The sequence below is a fragment of the Phyllobates terribilis genome, unplaced genomic scaffold, assembly GCF_046119375.1.
Source record: "Phyllobates terribilis strain yellow unplaced genomic scaffold, ASM4611937v1 Scaffold_1__5_contigs__length_1240528914, whole genome shotgun sequence".
In the NCBI taxonomy this organism is placed as follows: Eukaryota; Metazoa; Chordata; class Amphibia; order Anura; family Dendrobatidae; genus Phyllobates; species Phyllobates terribilis.
This window is the reverse complement of record NW_027362761.1, coordinates 258,614,139-258,638,003: the sequence shown is the minus strand read 5'-3', so window position 1 is coordinate 258,638,003 and position 23,865 is coordinate 258,614,139. Positions and strand designations below refer to the sequence as shown.

At 42.3% G+C, this 23,865-nt stretch overlaps 1 protein-coding gene across 1 annotated transcript; it reads right to left on the bottom strand.

Moving 5' to 3' along the window:
- Positions 1-3,321: 3,321 nt before the first annotated feature.
- On the bottom strand, positions 3,322-6,137 carry LOC141257648 (olfactory receptor 5V1-like). The gene is made up of 2 exons (XM_073672508.1): positions 5,227-6,137; positions 3,322-3,388 (listed from the first exon to the last, which is right to left on the bottom strand). The coding sequence occupies exons 1-2, from the start codon at positions 6,135-6,137 to the stop codon at positions 3,322-3,324; spliced, it is 978 nt and encodes a 325-aa protein (XP_073528609.1).
- Between the last annotated feature and the right edge of the window lie 17,728 nt (positions 6,138-23,865).

Sequence of the window (23,865 nt, the reverse complement as noted above, 5' to 3'; positions counted from 1 at the left end):
TAGGGTGTATCGGGGCCGGTTTTTACGAGCAGTCATAAGAGATGGGTGGGAGTGGCTGCTCACATATCCCCACCTCGAGGCGTGGTTTGTTGTAAATAAAATAGAGACAAGTGTCTCATTTCGTGTCTGTGTCTGGAGACATGTGGATCTCCAGTGTGTTGGTCTGTGCTAAGGCCGTGAGAACAGGACACTGACCTCTAGCAGGCGAACCCGCACCATTGCATGGACATTTTGCTTGTGTTTTCCCTTTGTGCCGGAAAAGGCTGTCTTTTTGTTTGCCTATGCTAAGCGGTTTATGAAGTCAGAATAAACCTGCCTGAACATTTTTATGAAAACGTTTCCTGTTCCTACCTGAACCATGGCTGAGTGAGTACCAAACCCCTACAAAATGTATATGGGCTTGAGCTAGTCAGTTTTTAATCATGTGACGTCATAGGCCTAATGGAAAAGGGAACAATTAACTGGGTAGACAGGAAAAATGATCAATTGTAAGTACACAGTGCTATATAATACAATGATTGCAATACATTAATAGGATACAAATTTTGATGGGAGGAGTGCTTCTTTACAAACCATCATACGTATCCCTTTATATTAATGGGGTCTGTTTAGTTTCCATTAGGGAATCTGAAAAATGATGGAATCTTTAATTGAAACCAAATGGCCCCCATTATAATCAACATATTAATTTCCATGACTGTTCTTGGGTCTGACATTTAAAATATAAGATGTCAGGATGAATATTGCTATTAATCCCTTGTATTGTGGAAATGGTCTGCAAACAATGAGTGATTCTACATCTAACACACTCCCTTTTGAGCCTCACCCTTTAGTACATCACTTTTTTTTACGTTTGCTGGTATTTTTTGGTAAAAAGAGGGGGTACTTTAGGGGTCTTTTTTACCTTAGTCTTTGACCCATTCCTTTACTTGGATGCTGAGGAATCATCAGGGTGAGAGGAGGGGCACCATCAGCTTCATATGCCTAGGGCACAAAAATACTTTGTCTCAGCCTTGAGTAGTACATATGTTACAATTGACCTTCTTTGTCTCCGGCATATGTATTAGGTAGGAGGAAGCAGAAGACATTACTTATCTCAGTTACAGCAATACTATGTGATGTTAATTCTGACAGGGACACCGTCATCCTCCTCAACCACCTTCATTTTATATTGTGCACTTTCATTTCAATCAATGACTCAACCAACTGTTCTGTCCTTTAGTCCCTTGAGCTATAGCACTCCAATAGTCTAAAGAAAATATTTTACAACTTTTTCCAGTTAATTTACTAGATGAAATGATCAGACACTATACTTAAATGAGATGGGGCTGAGGAAGAGGGAAGATATAAAACAAATGAATAGCTTTGTTGGTGTCTCGGTTAGTGACAGTGGCAGTAAACTCAAGTAGTGCCTGGTTATTGTCATCATCACCAACATCATCCTGCTTTACTGCTTTCCATCCTCTTGCGCCTCTTCCTTCACTGTGACATTAGTTAGCCAAATGGGTGAGCAGGGATGTGTGTCTGTTTTATAAACTCAACTTTCACATGTTCAAGTCCATAACAATCGCTTCAGTACATGTCGATTTTACTGACATTTGTAAAATGATGGCATGTGCTCGATTGAAAACACCTGACCTGATGTTCATTGATGACACCTTCAAATCATGCAATGCTTATTCTAGTCTGTGACAACCTGAGTTTTCGTTGCCAGTGAAATGTTCCTTAATTTAAAGACCTTGTCTAGTGACTTCAAAAATATTTCCAGAATCCGTTCTTTCCTCCACTCTAATTCTACTAAACTGTTTGTTCATGCCCTCATCATCTCCTGCCTCGACTACTGCAACATCCTCCTCTGTGGCCTACCTGATAACACTCTTGTACCTCTCCAGTCTGTCCTTAACTCTGCCGCCCGACTAGTTCATCTCTCTCCTCGCTATTCCTCTGCTACCCCCCTCTGCAAATCCCTTCACTGGCTCCCAATTGCCCAGCGTATCCAGTTCAAACTACTAACACTGACCTACAAAGTCATCCATAACCTTTCTCCTCCATACATCTCTGAACTAATCTCCCGATATATTCCCTCACATACTATACGGTCCTCCCAAGACCACCTCCTCTCCTCCACACTTATTCGTTTCTCATCCAATCGCCTCCAAGACTTCTCCCAAATTCTTCTGGAATTCTGTGTCTCAACACGTCCGATTATCTGCCACATTCGGATCCTTCAGACGGAACCTGAAAGCCCTCATCTTCAAGAAAACTTACAACCTGCAATGACCACGCTGCCTCCTCAACACCACTGGAGCTGCTGCCTTACCAATACCAGACCTGTGCCTCACCACCACCAGAGCTCTGCAATCCCCCAACCCACTGTCTCCTTCCCCATCATCCTGTAGAATGTAAGCCCACAAGGGCAGGGTCCTCTTCCCACTGTACCAGTCTATCATTGTTTATTTGTTACTGTAAGTGATATCTGTATTTAGTATGTAACCTCTTCTCATGTACAGCACCATGGAATCAATGGTGCTATATAAATAAATAATAATAATAATTTTCTGTAGTATTTTGCTGGCATGAGGTATGAGCACAATAGTCCAATAGTTTCCACAGTCGGTAACATCTCCCTTCATCGGAATAAACACTGATCTTGTCCAGTCTTTGGACCATGTACCAGTTCTGCATATCTGTTGACACAGTCATGTGATGACATCAACTGCTACTTCAGAAAACTTTATGCTCCAAAATATTTAATTAGCTCTATTGGAATATTTAGGCGCTTTGCTGTTTGACAGAAGCTTTATCACAGCAGCGACTTCATCTTTCATGTTGTTTGGCTCTTCGTCATTTCCCATCTCAGTTTCTTTTCATATCACTGAGTGATTCTTTTAGAGGTGCTCCGTGTACTCTCTCCATCTTTCCTTGATCTGTTCTGGCTCCATTAGTTTGTTCACGTTGGCATCTTTCAACATGCCCTCTCTTGGTTGAAACTTTTATTGTATCTCTTTGATCATTAGTTATGTTAGTTAATGCCTTCCTGTTCTTTGCCCTTAGATATTCTTTCTTTCTTTCTTTCTTTTGGTAATATAATGCTTAAATACCTCTGTTCAGTCTTTTACAGATGTTTTCTGATTCCTGCTTGTTACTTTTTGCTTTTGCTATTCATCTTTCTTCAATGATCTTTAGGGTCTCTTCTGTTAACCATGGTTGCAGGGGTTTCTTCTGCTTTTTGTTTATTGCCTTTCTGGCTTCTTCAGTAAGAATAGTAAAGTGATGTAGATCGGTTGTGTAGACCATTCTAAAAACCTTCAGGTACGTTGGTCAAATCAAAGTTGGAATCGGCCTGCTATCTAGTTTGCTTGTACAGCTTGACTCTAATCTTTGATTTCAAAAGTTCATGATCAGTTCCACAGTCAGCTCCTGGCCTTGTTTACATGGTAATGATCGATGACCTCCATCTTTGGTGAACACATATGTAGTCAATCTGATTCTTATAAGCCCCATTCGGTGATGTGCATGCAGAATTTTTTTCCGTTCTGAAAATAATCAACATACAGTAAACAGATTTGCTCCATATAAACCAATGGGGCCCATCGATTTCCGTTTGACAAAAGAATGCATTCTGTTTGCCTGTTCCTTCTGACTGTTCTACACAGAACGTATCCTAACATCTCTGAGCTTATTATGCTGTGATATTACCATGTTTATAATTTCTGTAGTGTGCATTTCGCTGATAAACCTGGAGTGTGTAATGTGCAGCATCTCTCCCTTCCTCTCAGTTGAACTCTCGTGCACCCCCCAAAACACCTATCTACTGTGTCCAATAGTACACTCCATCAGTGCTTTTCAGGAAGACAAAATAATGAACAATTTTATTTTATTTTTTTTAAAAAATGTTATATGTTTTATTAGTGGATAGAGTTTTAGTCAGAAAGAAAAACACTAGTAAATTTATAGTATAGCTACGCTGAAGAAACTTAAGGGTAAAAAATGTTAAGCAGGGAGGGGCAAGTTTAGAAAGAATCAGATAGGAGTAGCATTACATTTACTGTATTGTGAAGAATCCAATGGCTCTGTCAGGTCAAAAATGAGATTGCAGTAGGAAAAAGGAGAATGAGTAGTGGTAGTACCCTTACTGTATTCTACTATTGTGTATTGCTTCCAGAGAACTCATATAAACTAAGTATACTTTTGTTGGGCAATAAAGTTTTTGAAGGGATGAATAGGCAAATGCAGATAGCACAAACACTACTTAAATTCATTCTGAAAAAAAGGAAATAGGTGCATACAGTGACAGAAGAATAAGTGTAATTTTGCACATACATATTCTACCAATTTTTTCATGTACCCATTATAATCTATGGTGCTATTCACATGTCTGTGTTTTTACATGGACCGTGTGCCGCGCAAAACTCATGGAGACATGTCCATTTTTCTCCGGTATTCCTAATGACAAGGGCCAATACAAGTCTATAGGTCTTTGAAAACACGTGTGCCATCCAGGTGCTCTACGCATTTAACGTTGCAAAGCAGAGGAGAAGCTCTGTAATTTATTTATTTATCCATCTGTGAAAAACATTGATGACAATGATGGTAAAAACAGACACACTGATGACACACTCACGCACAACACTGAAGATACCGGTACAATTTTTTCACTGATGTGTGAATGAATCGTTACTGTACCTGTCTGTGACTATCCAAAATCAGTCCCTGCACTATAAAACAATTGCTCATATACAGTATGCAAAGAATTAGACCCAATGATGACTAGTCACTAATCCTAATTTTATTCTTTCTATCCCTACCTAAAATCTATTCATGCAATTACAATGTATCATTGTTTTCGTGAGAAGCAGTATTTGTAAGAATAAATGGGACAGTGAAATAAAATGTCATTTCATACACGTTTCTATTAAATTACTCTGCCCTTTGCTTTATCACAGGACTTAAAATAGAGCATATAGAAAAGAAAGATGGAAACCATAAAGCTTCTTTTTTATACCTTTTTAATGTCTTTTAAAAGTCCTGACATTTTTTTCAAAACCAACGCCAAAGAATTGAAACCTGAAGCAAAATTAAAATGACAACATTTAAATAATTGTCTGTGAGCATATGTAAACCGTGTAAATATATCCTAGCAAACCATTTTAATAGGTCTTTGGAAGCAATTAAAGGAAAACTTCTAATTTTGCACTGTCACTCCCTTATTTTTGCTTTGAAGCCATTTTTCTTCTAATTGCTTTCTTGACATCCTGATTCTTCAATGTGTATATTACTGGGTTTAGCATTGGAGTGACAATACTATATAAAACTGAGATCAATTTGTCCTTATTCATTGAGTAGGTGGAAACAGGTCTCACATAATTGAAAATTGCACTTCCATAATATAATACCACCACTGCTAGATGAGAAATGCAGGTTGAAAATGACTTTTGTCTTCCATGACTGCTTTTAATTTTTAATATGGTTACAATAATATATATGTATGAGACAATAATACAAAGGAAAGGTGTCCATCCTATGAAAACACCAATGGTGAGTAGCAGGATTTCATTGACAGACGTGTCATCACATGATAAGATAAGAAGTGGTGGAATATCACAGAAGTAATAACTGATCCGGTTGGAATGACAAAAGTCTAGCCGAAAAGTGAAGGCAGTATGAACAACAGAATTAATAAAGCCACTAAACCATGAAATGCCAGCCAAACCAATACAAACCTTTTTCGTCATGAATGTAGAATAGCGAAGGGGATGACATATGGCGAGGAAACGGTCATAAGACATTATGCCAAGCAAAACACATTCAGTGCCCACAAAGGCTACAAAGAAATACAATTGAATTGCACAGGAGAGGAAAGATAGAGATCTATTGTCAACAATGAGCGTCTCTAGCATTTTAGGCATCGTCGTTGATGTATAGCAGATATCCAAAAATGATAAGTTTTCTAAGAAGAAGTACATTGGCATGTTCAGATTCTTTTCTAGCTGTATGATCAAAATAATGGCCACATTTCCCATCAGAGTGATCACATACATAAGAAGAACTGTTATAAACAGAAGAACTTTTATGTTAGAGTCGTCTGTCAATCTTAATATAAAAAAATCCATAAGCAAACTCTGATTCGTAGACATTGCCACTAAATGAAAATTCTAGCAAAATAAGTCAATGTCGTTAAATGGCAACACTAAAATTGTCCTTATACGTAAAAGATATTTTGACAAACCTCAATAGTTTGCATGAGGTCTTTCAATCCTTGACTGGGAGCTCCATTTCTCCTTTTTAACATTCTTGATCCTTAAACTCTATGAAAGAGGGGTTAGGAAGTGGCTTATTCCTCTTTTCCATTAAAATAAACATGTACATTCAACATGTAGAAGGAACGGTATAGAAAAACTCTAAACAACAAAAAAAAGCATCTTCTTTTAGCATTTTTCTTTGCTTACATTTGAAATAAACAACAAAAATCATTAATAATTTTCGGATGTCATTGGTAATTGTGGTCTTCATTCACACAGAAAAAGGAAACATTACAAGAATATATCGCTAGCCTTTCTGCAGAATGACAACATATAGCACATAGTTGTGAGTTATATCATTGTTATCGCTCATTTTTTGCTGTTCTTTTTTTAAGCAGTGAACCTAGCATGTGTACCTAGCAGCATATTAGTGACTTTGAAGTACTGTATGAGTACAATAGTGGAAGAATTACCCCGTAAAAGTAGATAAAGCAGCATAAATCAATGACCAAATACTAACACTTCATAATTTCATACTTAATGATGCTCTGATTATCAATTTATCTATTACAATGCATTGTTTTCATCTATGTGCACACACACATATATAGAAGAACAATTATATATAGATATTTGATGAATTTTGAGACATTTTTAGACATTTCAAAGTTTAATTATCATGGTTGCAACATACTGAACTATACAACTGCTCATATGTATTATCAACTGCTTAATTTGCTATCATAAGTCAAGTAACGTATATCTGTTGTAAGTTCTAACCATTTTTTAAATGTCAAAATTCTATCTTTGGACTTTGAGAAGTATCAGGTTTACACAACCTGAAGTGTAGCACACAGGATGTGTGTGGTGCGGAGGTTCAGAACAGTGCACTGAATATTGCAACTTTTCCACAAAAAGTAAATAAATAAAAAAAAACAATCTAATAAAGAAGGGAGGAAGGAAGGAGAAAGAAGGAAGGAAAAAATTATATTGAGATTCAGACCTTTCTGATGAATATGTGTTATGAGATATATCATCTTTTCTATATGATACCAGTTCCTTATGTATTATAAAGAACAAATCTTCCTTTGAATATAGCTGTTTATATGTAGGTGAAAATAAAAAAAGAAAGAAAGATAGTGAAAACAATTACATTGAAAATCATACCTTTCTGATGCATAGGTAAACTTAGTTGCTACAGGAAATACAGCTTCTACTCTCTAAGTTATCAGTTCCAATAATGCTTCAGATAATATCAGCTTAAATATTCACATGATCATAGCATTATTATATATGCCAGTGCTGTGCACCTGGGGACAGTATAAAAAAATCTAATTTAGTCTTATAAGTTTTAAGCTAAGTTTAATTAGTCTCATGAGAGTAAGTTTTCAACTATTTCACAATGATCACTTTTATAAGACTTTTTCTTTAAAACTATATGCAAAAATGGCAGCAGGGAAAAAAGAAAAAAGTAAAACAGAACTGTGAAAAAGTTTTTTGGCAGGTGTGGAAAAAATGCTACAAAGTAAGAATGCTTTAACCCCTTCTCACCCAAGCCTGGTTTCACCGTCATGAACAGGCCAAATTTTACAATTCTGACCAGTGTCATTTTATGAAGTAACAACTGGAACTCTTCAACGGATCCCACTGATTCTGAGATTGTTTTTTTCGGGAGATATTGTACTTCACGATAGTGGTAACATTTATTCGATATAACTTCTGTTCATTTGTGAAAAAAATAGAAAAATTTGAAAACTTAGCAATTTTCAAACTTTTAATTTTTATGTCACACAAAATAGTTAATAAATAAAATTTCCCACATGTCTACTTAAAATTAGCACAGTTTTTGAAGCATTTATTTTGTTAGGAAGTTAAAAGGCTTAAAAGTTGACCAGCAATTTCTCATTTTTCCAACAAAATTTACAAAACCATTTTTTTAGGGACCACACCACATTTGAAGTGACTTTCAAGGGCCTATATGACAGAAAATACCCCAAAGAAACACCATTCTAAAAACTGCACCCCTCAGAATGCTCAAAACCACATTCATGAAGTGTAGTAACTATTAATTAATGGAATATGGAAGCAAAAAATTAATATTTCACTTGTTTTCACAAAACTTTTATTTCATTTTAGACCCAATTTTTTTATTTTCACAAGGGTAACAGGAGAAAATGGACCTTGAAATTTTCTGTGCAATTTCTCCTGAGTACGCCGAAACCCCACATGTGGGGGAAAACGACTTGACTTTTTGAACGCAAAATTGGCTGGAATCGAGAGCTGACGCCATGTCGCATTTGGAGAGACCCTGATGTGCATAAACCCCCATAAGTGACACCATTTTGGAAGCTAGACCCCTCAAGGAATGCATCTAGATGTGTGGTGAGCACATTGAACCCCCAGGTGCTTCACAGAAGTTTATAACGTAGATATTATGATAGGCTACAAGCACTAAGGAAAGACAGGAGATCTGTCCCTACAATAGAACTAAGCTAGATCCCTACGATGTAACGGGGAACCTGATCCTGCGATCAGACCCGCTAAAGTCCTCAGCTAGTCTGAACGAAGACCTATAGATGTGAGGGAGGGATCCCTACAAGAACTAGGGACTGGGAGAAAGATGGACACCTCCTAGCCGAAATAGTAGCAGTAAAAAGACAAACACACAACATAGAACATAAAGGTCAAAAGACCTAGCTAAACTGACTGAGAAAGGTAACAAAGCACCTGGCTAGCTTAAGAGTAGAAATTACAATGAAGTCCAGCATGGCCAGAAGGGCGGAGCAGGATAAAATAGGCAAAAAGGTCATGTGACCAGCAAAATAGAAAAAACCTAACAGGAGAGTGCTAACAGTACCCCCTCTTCTAAGAGGATCCTCCGGATCCCCTAGGCTCAGGCTTATCCGGAAACCTCTTGTGAAACGCTCTGACAAGTCTGGAAGCAGAAACATCATCCGCCGTCACCCATGAGTTATCCTCGGGACCGAAACCCTTCCAAGCCACGAGATACTGCAAACTTCCCCTATACCGTCTAGAATTAAGGATGCGGGAAATTTCATATTCCCCGTCCTCCACCACCGGAGGAACAGTGGCAGTGGCGTCTCTATCTGATACATCAGCTTTTTTCAAAAGAGAAACATGAAACACCGGATTAATCTTCCAGGAGGTAGGAACCTCCAACCTAACAGCAGATTGGTTAACTACCTGAAGCACCTTAAAGGGCCCAACAAACTTGGGACCCAATTTTTTAGACGGAATCCTTAACCGCAGATTCTTAGAGGACAACCAAACCATGTCACCAACCGTAAACAAAACCTCTTGACGTTTCCTGTCAAAGTACCTCTTAGATTTTTTGTTAGCCTCCTGAAGATTACCACGCACATCCGTCCAAACTCTCTCCAAATCACCGGAAAAACTCTCCTCCTCAGGCACAGCCGATACCAATTTGGAGAATGACCCAAAAGACGGATGTCTCCCAGAACAACAAAAAAAAGGCGAACACCCAGCAGAAGAGGATGTATGGTTGTTAAGAGCAAATTCAGCAAGCGGCAGAAACTCAGACCACCCCTCTTGATTGTCTGCCACAAAACAACGCAAGAACTGCTCAACATCCTGATTCTTCCTTTCTGTCTGGCCATTAGATTCAGGATGATATCCAGATGAAAACGACAAATGAACTCCCAACCTGTCACAAAAGGCACGCCAAAAATGAGCCACGAACTGAGGTCCCCTATCAGAAACAATGTCAGTAGGAACACCATGGAGTCTGACAATTTCCTTGACAAAGGCCTTAGCGAGTGTCTTAGCGCAGGGCAGTTTGATGAAGGGAACCAAGTGACACATCTTGCTAAAACGGTCCACGACCGCCCAGATGACCGTGAAACCCTCAGAGGAGGGAAGGTCAGTAATAAAGTCCATAGCCAGATGTGTCCAAGGTGCATTAGGAACCTCCAGAGGGCAAAGCAACCCCGCAGCAGAAGTATGAGAAGACTTCGATCTAGCACACACAGTACATTGATGCACCCACTTAATGACTTCCTTCTGCCATCCAGGCCACCAAAAACTGTGACACACAAGTCTCTTGGTCTCAGAAATTCCTGGATGACCAGCCAACCGAGACTCATAACACTCCACAAACAACTCTCTCCTAAAGGTCCTAGGCACAAACAACCTCCCATGGGGGGTGTTAGATGGGGCATTCTCCTGTGCTTTAAGAATCTCATCTTCCAAAACGGAGTCCAATGCAGCAATCACAACACCTTCTTGTAAAATGCTCTCCTCCTCCTCAGCACCGACCATGGGAGAAAAGCTGCGAGACAACGCATCAGCTTTAACATTCTTGGTACCCGGGATGTAAGTAATGGAAAAATTAAACCGCGGAAAAAAAAAGTGCCCACCTAGCCGGACGGGCATTCAAGCGCTTGGCAGCATCAAGATAGATCAGATTTTTATGATCAGTGAAAACCTGAATGGGAAATTCAGCACCTTCCAAGAGATGACGCCAGTGTTCAAATGCGAGTTTAATAGCCAGCAATTCCCGATTACCAATATCGTAATTAAGTTCAGTCTCAGAAAATTTTTTTGAAAAAAAGGCACAGGGATGTACTCCATCCTTGTTTTCCTGAGACAACACCGCACCGACCCCCACAGAAGAAGCATCAACCTCAACCAAAAAGTGCTTAGTCACATCAGGCTGCATAAGGATGGGGGCAGAGCTGAACCTCTCCTTTAGAAACACAAACGCTTCAATGGCCTCAGTAGTCCACTGAACTGTATTAGCACCTTTCCTGGTGAGATCGGTCAGTGGTTTAACAATAATAGAAAATTTTTTAATGAATTTTCTGTAATAATTGGCGAAACCCAAAAACCTCTGTATCGATTTCAAACCAATAGGCCTAGGCCATTCCTGCACAGATTGAACTTTCACCGGGTCCATCTCAAAGCCCTCGCTGGAGATAATGTAGCCCAAAAACTAATTCTCTGTACAACGAACTCACATTTCTCTAGCTTAGCAAAAAGCGAATTGTCAATTAATAACTGTAATACCTCGCATACGCTGCGCCAATGAGACTCCAGATCAGGCGAATAAATCAAAATGTCATCCAAATACACAACCACATTTTTGCCAATCAAAGGTCTAAGGATGTCATTAATAAGATTCTGAAAAAATGCTGGTGCATTGGTAAGACCAAAAGGCATAACCAGATTCTCAAAATGACCCACAGGAGTGTTAAAAGCAGTCTTCCATTCATCACCCTCCTTCATGCGCAACAAATTGTATGCCCCCCGGAGATTATTTTTAGAGAACCACTTGGCCCCCACTAACTGGTTAAACAAATCAGGAATCAATGGCAGTGGGTAGGGATTACGTACAGTAATTTTATTAATCTCGTGAAAGTCCAGACAAGGACGTAAACCGCCGTCCTTTTTTTTAACAAAAAAAAATCCAACAGCCACAGGTGACTTAGAGGGTCTGATATGACCGGCGGCCAAGCTCGTCTGTATGTATTCCTCCAAAGCCTTTCTCTCAGGAATAGTAAGATTAAATAAATGACTTTTAGGAAGAGTCGCTCCAGGGACAAATTCAATGGTACAATCATAGTCTCTATGGGGAGGCAAAATTTGCGACTCCTCCTCAGAAAAAACTTTCCAAAAATCCTGAATAGGTACAGGTAATTCCCCTTTATCCACAGCAGCAATGCGCCTGTTACAACACTTGTCATAACACTTCGGGCTCCAGGACTTAATTTCATTAGCAGACCAATCCAGCACAGGATTGTGCAATTTTAACCAGGGTAACCCCAAAATTACTGGAGAAGGCAAATTAATTAATACTACCAAATCCAAATTTTCTTGGTGAATACCATTAATAGTGAGGGGAAATTCATAAACCTTGTGAGTAACACATTTCAAGGGAGAGCCATCGACAGAAACCACGGCAATAGGGGATGACAAAGGTTTGGGTTTTAATTTAAATTTTTCCAAGAATCCCCCATCAATCACATTCAGAGTAGACCCACAATCCACAAATACCCGAAATTCAATTAATTCTTCCTGAGCTGCAGTAGTAGCAGAAAGAAATACCCCCTTAGTGTTTAAACAGGCTATACGGGCGTAACTGACCTTTTTTTCTTTTTCTTTGTTGATACGAAGCACACAGTTCTTAATGAAATGGTCAGATTTTCCGCAATAAAAGCACAAACCTTCAGAAAACCTGCGGTCTTTTTCCTGAGAGCGGGGTGACATCGCCCCAATCTCCATCGGCTCTCCAATGTCAGTACAGACCCTCTCAAGACTAGGAGCTGACATGGCAAAGGATTTACTCTCATTAACCCTTGCACGCAGTCTCCTGTCCACCCGTATAGCTAATTGCATTGCCTCCTGCAAGTTTCCAGGTGTAGGATAAGCAATAAGCAGATCCTTAACACTTTCACCTAGCCCAGAAAGAAACAAACTTTTCAGAGCTGAATCGTTCCACCCCACCTGAGCAGACCACCGAGGGAAGTGAGTACAATAATTTTCCACATTACCTGATCCCTGTCTCAAAAGTCTCAATTCCGTCTCAGCTGATGAGACACGATCAGGATCATCATATAACAACCCCAAAGCAGAAAAAAAACTATCCACTGATCTAAAGCACGGATCACTAGGTTGGAGAGAAAAGGCCCATCCCTGAGGTTCTTTGCACAAAAGTGACATTATGAACCCTATGCACTGTGATTCATCACTAGAGGATCTAGGTCTCAAACGAAAATACAATAAACAAGCATTTTTAAAGGAAAAAAAATCTTGTTGTTCACCAAAAAATAAATCAGGCAATCGTACCTTTGGCTCCACAAAATGCACTCCAGAACAGCTACTCACGTGTTGTTGGAGCTCGGCCGCCTCCAGAGAGAGTCCCTGCAGGTGTTGAGCCAAATCCTGAACCGACACCATGATGGAAACTGGAGGTCTTTCCTTAGAGATATTTTAGGGCTGGACTTACTGTTATGATAGGCTACAAGCACTAAGGAAAGACAGGAGATCTGTCCCTACAATAGAACTAAGCTAGATCCCTACGATGTAACGGGGAACCTGATCCTGCGATCAGACCCGCTAAAGTCCTCAGCTAGTCTGAACGAAGACCTATAGATGTGAGGGAGGGATCCCTACAAGAACTAGGGACTGGGAGAAAGATGGACACCTCCTAGCAGAAATAGTAGCAGTAAAAAGACAAACACACAACATAGAACATAAAGGTCAAAGACCTAGCTAAACTGACTGAGAAAGGTTACAAAGCATCTGGCTAGCTTAAGAGTAGAAATTACAATGAAGTCCAGCATGGCCAGAAGGGCGGAGCAGGATAAAATAGGCAAAAAGGTCATGTGACCAGCAAAATAGAAAAAACCTAACATGAGAGTTCTAACAGTAGAGCCATAAAAATAAAATAAATCTAATTTTTCACACAAAAATGTTCTTTTAGCTGCAAATTTTGCATTTTCACAAGAGTAACAGGAGAAAATTCACCATACAATTTGTTGTGCAATTTCTCTTGAGTACACCGATATCCCATATGTGGGGGAATTCTATTGATTGGGTGCATGACAGGGCTCAGAAGGGAAGGAGTGCCATTTGACTTTTTGAAGCAAAATTGGAGAGAATCATAAGCAAACGCTTTGTCACGTTTGGAGAGCCCTTGATGTGCCTAAACAGGGGAAACCCTCCACAAGTGACCTCATTTTGGAAACTAGACCCCTCTAGGAATGTATCTAGATATGTGGTGAGCACTAGTGATGAGCGAGCACTAAAATGCTCGGGTACTTGTTGCTGGAGTCGAGAAAATTGGAATGCTTGAGTGCTCGACCCGAGCAACGATCCCAATGTAAGTCTAGGGGAAAGAAAGTTAGAAAGGAGTGAGTCTGCTATACAGTTATAGGGTATGCAGTGAGCAGAACGGCTGCCAAAATTTAGGAAAAACTCCAATAAAAAATTTAAAGACAAATAGAGGTGGGCCTCAGTAACGACATGTTCCCATTAGAAAGGAGCGGGTCTCCCATACTGTTCTTGTATATGCAGTGACTGCAATGGCTGCCAAAAATTTGGAGGCACTCCAATGCCCCTTGCAGGAGACGTATAGGAGGGCCTCCTGAAAAAAATGTTCCCATTATTAGGAAGTGGGTTTCCCATACTGTTTGCCTATGCAGTGAATGCAACGGCTGCCAAAAATTTAGAGGCACTCCAATGCCCCTTGCAAGAGACGTAGAGAAGGTGATGTGGTATATATGGTGGTGAATGATATGGTGGTGAATGATATGGTGATGAAGGATGAGGAGAAGGAGAAGGACAAGAGCAAATAGACAAAATCAGGAAGCGTATACCCATGTCTGGGTGTAAAGAGATGCATGGGAATAGACCTCACATAAAGAGGACTGTATTTGAGTTTATGTTACGCTGCTATCATTCGGTGGTGTTGAGAAGACCGGCCCAATACAGCCCTTGTTCATTTTTAGAAGAGTCAGCCTGTCAGCATTTTCAGTTGACAGGCAGATGCGCCTATCAGTTATAGTTAGTGTTGAGCCACCCCCGTAGTGTTCGAGTTCGGTTCGGTTCGTCGAACACCCTTGTGTTCGCCGAACTGTTCGTCGAACTGTTCGTCGAACACCTTCGAACACCGTTAAAACCAATGGCAGGCAAACAAAAACACATAGAAACACATAGAAAACACCTTCAAAGGTGTCCAAAAGCTGACAAACTACTCAGAAGACATAATTAACACATGGAAAAGTGACAAGTAGATATAGTCATGCGAAAAGAGGTGGAGGAGTAAAAGGAGGGGGAGACACAGATATAGGCATGTCATGCCCTTCTAAAATCCAAAAAGTGAGAAGCCGACACGGCCAGTCCGTTCCTGCCCGTGCCACCTCCGTTTGTGCCAGAGCCGCGATGGACCCTGATGGCCAGCCCCCCTCTCCCAATACTGGTGCCTGTCCGCTGGTGGGTCGAGCGAGCCCCACTGTGGTGGAGGCAGCTCTAAGCTTTTTAATTTAAATTGTCTCTCTAATTTGAATGAATACACTTTAAATCCTTTTACAAGTCTCATGCCAGCAGCCGCGTAATTCAAGCTCCAGTAGCGTCCACTAAAGCTGCTGCAGTTAAAAAGCTTTTATAAGGATCGAGCTCGGCTGTCCACCGCAAGGCGTCCTACCGCCAGTCCCAGCCCCTATGCCTTGGGGTGCCTCCTGATGCTCTTCACTGAGTATCCCGTGGTCCCGAAGCATTTCCTTTGAAAAAATTAAGTGTCCAAACTACAGGTGGTGCAGCTTGCTTAACAGCCGGGATAATCCGCTGACTAGCAGACACTGCTACTAGGCACAAAGTATTTCCTGGGCTAGATGCAGTTAAAAATTTGGAATTAGATACTCTCGTTGGATGCTGAGAAAGCATTCCATAGAGTCTCATGGCACGCCATATATTATTCTCTTAAAAAGCTTGGGGTAGGGGTCTAGGGGACACTTTTATAGCCAAAATCACGGCCCTGTATCGCAATGTGTCACCTAGGCTGAAGATAAATGGAACTGTAGCACCCCGAGGGCTCGGTTGCTGCAGAGGTATTGCACCTCAACCAGAGGTGTGATATCTCACTCTCAGGTAAGGATGGAGTGTGGATCAGGACCCCGACACCTGCATGCATTACACCACATTGCCGTGGGACAGGGCGACCAATATGCCCCTGAGATGGGCACGACAGTCCCTATCCCTGGCTGGAGTGGGGGGAGGGAACACTGAGGAAGGGGAACCCTGTAGTGCAGGAGCAGGGAGGAAGCAGTTCCTGGGTGCATTGAGAAGGGAGTATAAAAGGTGGGCACCATCTTAGTTCAGTGCAGAGAAGTCTGAGCAGAAGTGACAGGGAGCAGGGGCTCTGCATGAGCTCTGCTCCAGAGGCGGGCCTAGTAACAGAGGCCCAGACCTGGAAGAGGGAGAAGGAAGGAAGAGGAGCAGAGAAGGCTACAGGAACGAGGAACGAAGGGATCCCAGGGGTGTGGACGGGCGAGTCGCCACCGCACGCCCGAATCCACCTGCGTGGAGGGGTCAGGCCAAAGGGGGAGACCGTTCCCCGAAACTAGTGGAGGCGGGAAACGACCCTCAGCTAGAAACCGGAGGTTGTGACATTTTATGTGGCGCAGCCCCTCGCTACACCCGCTAGGAGGACAGCACATAGGGTCAAGGAAACTGGCGCCAAGTTTACCAAGAGGAGGCCCGAGGCAGCCGGACAGAAGGGTTGGTAAGAAAGGCCAGACAAAGGACACACAAAGGGGGTCCTGTGAAGCGCTCCACAGTTATCTGGGAGTTGTCTGAGCCCCTCACCTGGTGAGCACAGTACGACGTGGGCAGCCGTTACCTGCAGAAGTGGTCTGGATAATAAGAACTGTGAGTAAAGGCCCTGGACTGCATCACTGACTCCGTGTCGTTACTGCTGCTGCCCTGCACCATCACCCCCATCCTACGCATACACTGCCCTGAGGCTATACTCCTCCCGTGGGGAGTTATGCTACGCTCTGCTGCACCCACAACACCAGCCTCAGCGGTCTGCCCTGCAGCGGCGGTTCGCTCTGACCACAATCCACGGGTGGCGTTGTCAGACATTTAAACATCAAAACCACATAAATAGTTCCGCCACTGGTTTGATCGCCCTGAGCCACGGAACCGGGTCGTCGCCACGGAGACTACAACCACCAGCATCCACCAAAAAGGGTCCGGCTCCGGATGTCCCAAGGCCCACGGGGCGCGTCAGAACATTTTCATCACCTTTCATAATCACCAATGGGACAAGGCAGGGATGTCCTCTGTCCCCTCTCTTATACATCCTAGTGACGGAGCACCTGCTCTCATCAATTCGCAATAACCCCAATATTAGGTGGATTGAGGTGGGAGGCACCGAGTACAAGTGCTCTGCATTTGCTGATGATGTCAATCACATATATCCATCAGCAGGCTGTTATGGCTGAAATAGATCACTTTGGTACATGGTCAAGTTTTAAAATCAATACAGCGAAGTCTGAGGCCCTCGATGTCTCCCTCCCCAAATCCATACAGGATTCCATCCAGTCCAACTTTCCCTTTGCCTGGCCCTCACAGGGTATCAAATTCTTAGGAATTCCTATTCATAGAGACCTCTCCCGTCTATGTTATCTTAATTTTGGGCCCTTTATTGAACAACTCCATACAGACCACGGTTGGCAAGTTAGAACTGTAAGATTCACTACGTGAACCACTGGTGTTTTGTGGAAAAGCACATGTACACTGTGTTCCAAATTATTATGCAAAAAGTGTTTAGGAGTGATAAGGGAAGAATTTGTTTGTTTGTCAGTTCAACTCATTGATGGTGATGTGTGTCAGGTCTCTTTATAACACTGTAAGCAATTGCAGACACCTGTGCTAATTATTTTGGCAGGTGTGTCCAATGAACGGCAAGACTACTTAAGAAGGCTGTCCCAAATTATTAAGCAGCCTACATTTTCTGCCAAAATGGGAAAGAAAAAGAATGTGTCGGCTACTGAGAGGCAACAAATTGTGGAGTGTTTAGGTCAAGGCATGACTACAATCAACATTGTGCGATGATCAGGATGAAGGGTCTTGGCAATCAAGTATGTAGCTGATTCACAGTACACACGTGTGCGTGCTGATAAGGGCAAATTGAGGACTCTTTCCTACAGGCAATTACCTCAGGTTAAAAGAGCAGCGGCAAAAAAGCCTTGTCATAGCAGCAGACAAGTTTTTGAAGCTGCTGGTGCCTCCAACGTCCCCCGAACAACAAGATGCAGGGTCCTTCAGAGGTTTGCAGCTGTGCGTACGCCATCCTGTCGACCTCCTATATCCACTGCACACAAGCAGAAACGGCTACAGTGGGCCAAACATTACATGAAGACTGATTTCAAAACTGTTTAGTTCACGGGTGAGTGCCATGCAACGCTCGATGGTCCAGATGGATGGAGTGGAGGATGGCTGGTTGATGGACACCCCACGCAAACACGGCTACAGCGCCAACAAGGAGGAGGTGGAGTAATGTTTTGGGCTGGAATCATGGGGAGAGAGATTGTCAGCCCCTTTAGGATCCCTGAAGGGGTAAAGATGAACTCCATAATGTATGTGGAGTTTCTCAAACAGCACTTCCTGCCATGGTTCAAGAAGAAAAACCGTGTATTCCACAGCAAGATCATTTTCATGCATGATAATGCACCGTCTCATGCTGCACATAACACATCTGCATCTCTGGCTGATATGGGCATAAAACGGGACAAACTTATGGTGTGATCCCCATGCTCCCCTGACCTCTACCCCATTCAGAACCTCTGGAGCATCATCAAAAGGAGTGTCTATGATGGCCGGAGGCAGTTCACATCTAAGCAACAGCTCTGGGAGGGTATTCTGTCCTCATGCAAAACAATTGAAGCAGAAACCATCCAAAACCTGACAAATTCAATTGACGAGAGAGTTCAGAAGCTCCTTTCGAACATGGGGTCCTATGTGCAAATGTAACATCACCTAGAATAAAGTTTTGAGTTGAAAACTGTTTGATTTCAGTTTCTAATAACCTGCTAATGCTTATAATTTCAAAAATGACCATTTTTTTGGTCTTTATTAAAATGAAAAGGTTGATCGAAGAGTGTGGGGGATCTAAGAGTGTGGCAACCCAGTAGTCAGGATTACTTAGAATTCTGACAATCTGAGGGTCATGTTGCAGGTAGTGCAGCAAGAAGGCACTTATGTGTCTTGCGCATCTCGGAGCCCCAAAATTATTTTCCGGGCTAGATGCAGCTAAAAATTATTATTAATTTTAAATCTGGTGGAGCTTAGTATAGATGGCCTAATAGAATCATTACTGCACACTGCTACAAAGCCCAAATTATTTTCCAGACAAGTTACAGATAAACATGATTAGTAATTTTAAATCTGGTGGAGCTTAGTATAGATGGCCTAATAGAATCATTACTGCACACTGCTACAAAGCCCAAATAATTTTCCAGCCAAGATACAGATAAACATGATTAGTAATTTTAAATCTGGTGGAGCTTAGTATAGATGGCCTAATAGAATCAATACTGCACACTGCTACAAAGCCCAAATAATTTTCCAGCCAAGATACAGATAAACATAATTAGTAATTTGAAAGCTTAAAACGGTTGGTGAGGTGATTTTAACCAATCATCAAGCTTTTACTCTCCCCAGGATGACACAGGGGTAGAAAAGTCGTTTCGGATCCATGATTTGTTCATCTTTATGAACGTGAGTCTGTCTACATTATCAGTGGAGAGCCGCGTGTGCTTATGGGTCAGCACACCACCAGCAGCGCTGAACACACGTTCAGACAGAACGCTGGCTGCGGGGCATGACAAGATCTCCAAGGCGTAAGTGGCGAGCTCCGGCCATTTATCCAGATTGGAAGCCCAAAAAGAGCAAGGGTCCAGTGACACAGTCATGGCTTCAATGTTTACTTGGAGATACTCCTGTACCATCGTCTCTAGGCGTTGACTATGTGTCAGACTTCTTGTCTCCTGTGGCCTTGCAAAGGATGAGCTAAAAAAGTGGTGAAATGATTCCGCAAAATTGATGTTACCAGCAAATACTGTGTTTCTGTTACGGTTTGAGTACTGAACACTCGACGGTCCCACGGTTGGCAAGTTGGAACTGTGAGATTCACTACGTGCACCACTGGTGTTTTGTGGAAAAGCACATGTAAGATTCTGCAACAGTCTCTGCTGATACTCCTGCATGCGTGCATCCCTTTCTATGGCAGGAATTATTTGTGCAAATTTACTTTTGTACCGGGGATCTAACAGTGTGGCAACCCAGTAGTCAGGATTATTTCTAATTCTCCCAATTCGAGGGTCATGTTGCAGGTAGTGCAGCAAGAAGGCACTCATGTGTCTTGCGCATCCAGAAGCACCAAGTCCCTGTTGTGTTGGTGGCGAGGTAACAATCATGCTTCCTTCCTCTGTCCTCTCCCCCCAACCTCGCACAACAGAAATGTGATCAAGGTCTCCCTCATCTGATGAGTCTTCCATTAGTTCGTCCTCCACTTCTTCCTGGGCTCCTGCACCTTCCTCACTAGTTTGGCTGCTACCATGCGCCCTGGTAAAACCATCTCCCCCACCCTCACATGCCAGCTGCCTTGGTGCTGCCGACCGTCTGGACCTTGCAGATGTTAGCCCTTCCGCATACAACTCCTCCTCCTCTACTTCCTCCACCTCCTCTTGTGCCACCACCTGACTCCGAATTCTGTTTAACATGTGCTCCAGCATGTAAATCACCGGAATAGTCATGCTGATAATGGCATCGTCAGCACTAAACATCTTCGTCGCCATTTCAAAACTGTGCAGAAGGGTGCATAGGTCCCTGATCTGAGACCACTCCTCCAGCGTGATTTTCCCCACCTCTGGATCCCGTTGGCCCAGGCTATACATCAGAACGTATTGCACCAGGGCTTGTCGGTGCAGCCACAGTCGCTGCAACATGTGCAGAGTTGAATTCCACCGGGTAGGCACATCGCATTTTAGCCGGTGAAGTGGCAGGCCCAACGACTTCTGTAGACATGTAAGTCGCTGAGATGCGGGATGCGAATGGCGGAAGTGAGCACACAGTGACCATGCCCTCTGCAGAAGGCCATCTAGTCCGGGATAGTGGACTAAAAATTGCTGGACAACCAGGTTCAACACGTGAGCCATACAAGGCACGTGTGTGAAGGGCCGCACCCAGGTTTGCAGCATTGTCGCACACGGCCTTCCCTGGTTTCAGGTCCAGTGGAGACAACCATTCATGAAATTGGTTCTCCAGAGCTGACCACAACTCCTCAGCTGTGTGACTCACATTTCCCAGACATTTCAAAGTAAAAACCGCCTGATGACGTTGAGCCCTACTGCCAGCATAGTAAGGAGGTGTGCAGGATCCCTTCTGCGCAGTTAGAAAGCTTGTGGCATGACCAGACAGGCTTTGGGTGCAGGTGTTGGACCGAGAGGAAGTTGAGGAGGCAGAAGCAGTGGAGGAACTTTGACATAAAGAGGATTGACGCAAAACTCGTGGGGACGGCAAGACTTGGACAGCAGCCCCTTGTCCTGCTGTCACCATAGTTACCCAGTGCCCAGTCAGCGACATGTAACGCCCCTGTCCATGCCTACTCGTCCAAGTGTCTGTGGTGAAATGCACCCTGTCACACACAGAGTTTCTCAAAGAAGCGGTGATGTTGTGTGCGACATGCTAGTGGAGCGCAGCCACACCTTTCTTTGAGAAGTAGTGCCGACTGGGCATCTGGTACTGGGGCACTGCGAAGGACATAAGTAGAGATGAGCGTTGTTCTACTGGAACTGTTCGCCAATCTCAAATTCGAGCTGTTTTGGGCGGTGTTCGAGCCGTTCGGCGAACACGAACGATTTGAGTAAAATTCGGCTGTTCGAGGTTATGTTCGATAACTGTTCGTGCACCAAAATCATAACTGTTTTTTTCTCAGTAATGATGAAAATTAATGTTAATACGCAGTTTGAGTGTACAGCGGGGTGGGGGGAGGGGCAGGGGATGGATCTCTGCAGGAATAATGAAGATCTCCATTTTTTTTTCTCTTTCCCGCATTTACAGTGCGGAGGTGCAATCTGTCAGCCTATCAGCAGCGCACACACGGAGCGAAGTGCTTTTTTCACACAAGCAAGGGCATGTGTCATTGGCAGTGTATGTCACATGTCCTTGCCCTATAAGACTAAGCCATTTTCCCCGTCGCCACCATTTTCTCACTGCTGCAGCTGCGTGTTAGACGGCACCGCTTATGCTGTGTGCGCTATACCTTGTTAATTTCAAGCCAATTTTCGCACAAATCTACAGATAGCTTGGGAGTAGGGAATAGTTGTGATTGCAGTCCTTTTAAGGACTAGGTTACAGCATTTCCTACGACTTTTATCAGGCAGGTCTTTGCTCTTAAATAGATAGATTGTGGGAGTAAAGACTAATTGTAATTGCAGTCCTTTTCAGGACTAGGTTACATCAGTTCCTATCAGTTTTTGCCAGGCAGGTCTGTGCCATTGCTGTGCAAGTTTTTTTCACAGCATTTGGCTGAATCTAGCAAAGCTAATCCTTTTTGGCCTATTGCAGAGTGTGTTAGTCAGTGGAGTAGCCTATCTGTGTTGCAAGATATACCACCTGTGTATAGAATACCAATTTTTTTACTGCACCTAGTGAAGTAAAATCTTTTGGGCATAGCATCATTCTATTAGTCCATCTATACTGACCTCCATCAGGTTGCAAATTGAATATAATTTTTTCTGCATCTAGCTCTGAAAAAATATTTGGGCTTCTAGCAGTGTGTGGGACTTGTTCTATTAGTCCATCTATACTGACCTCCATCAGGTTGCAAACTGAATATAATTTTTTTCTGCATCTAGCTCTGAAACAATATTTGGCCTTCTAGCAGTGTGTGGGACTTTCTCTATTAGTCCATCTATACTGACCTCCATCAGGTTGCAAACTGAATATATTTTTTTTCTGCATCTACCTCTGAAAAAATATTGGGCTTCTAGCTGTGTGTGGGACTTGTTCTATTAATCCATCTATGCAGACCTCCATCAGGGTGCAAACTGAATATAATTTTTTTCTGCATCTACCTCTGAAAAAATATTTGGGCTTCTAGCTGTGTGTGGGACTTGTTCTATTAGTCCATCTATACTGACCTCCATCAGGTTGCAAACTGAAATTAATTTTTTGTCTGCATCTAGCTCTGAAAAAATATTTGGCCTTCTAGCAGTGTGTGGGACTTTCTCTATTAGTCCATCTATACTGACCTCCATCAGGTTGCAAATTAAAAATAATTTTTATCTGCATCTACCTCTGAAAAAATATTTGGGCTTCTAGCTGTGTGTGGGACTTGTTCTATTAGTCCATCTATACTGACCTCCATCAGGTTGCAAACTGAATATAATTTTTTCTGCATCTAGCTCTGAAAAAATATTTGGCCTTCTAGCAGTGTGTAGGACTTTCTCTATTAGTCCATCTATACTGACCTCCATCAGGTTGCAAATTAAAAATAATTTTTATCTGCATCCAGCTCTGAAAAAATATTTGGCCTTCTAGCAGTGTGTGGGACTTTCTCTATTAGTCCATCTATACTGACCTCCATCAGGTTGCAAATTAAAAATAATTTTTATCTGCATCCAGCTCTGAAAAAATATTTGGCCTTCTAGCAGTGTGTGGGACTTTCTCTATTAGTCCATCTATACTGACCTCCATCAGGTTGCAAACTGAATATATTTTTTTTCTGCATCTACCTCTGAAAAAATATTGGGCTTCTAGCTGTGTGTGGGACTTGTTCTATTAATCCATCTATACAGACCTCCATCAGGTTGCAAACTGAATATAATTTTTTTCTGCATCTACCTCTGAAAAAATATTTGGGCTTCTAGCTGTGTGTGGGACTTGTTCTATTAGTCCATCTATACTGACCTCCATCAGGTTGCAAACTGAAAATAATTTTTTGTCTGCATCTAGCTCTGAAAAAATATTTGGCCTTCTAACAGTGTGTGGGACTTTCTCTATTAGTCCATCTATACTGACCTCCATCAGCTTGCAAATTAAAAATAATTTTTATCTGCATCTACCCCTGAAAAAA

Bases quoted from the DNA above. Each gene is read 5' to 3' on its own strand.
- LOC141257648 (XM_073672508.1), bottom strand. From the start codon at position 6,137: ATGTCTACGAATCAGAGTTTGCTTATGGATTTTTTTATATTAAGATTG. The intron at 3,389-5,226 runs GGCTTCAAAGCA...CATGAACTTTTG, and splicing joins AAAGCAATTAGAAGAAAAAT to AAATCAAAGATTAGAGTCAA.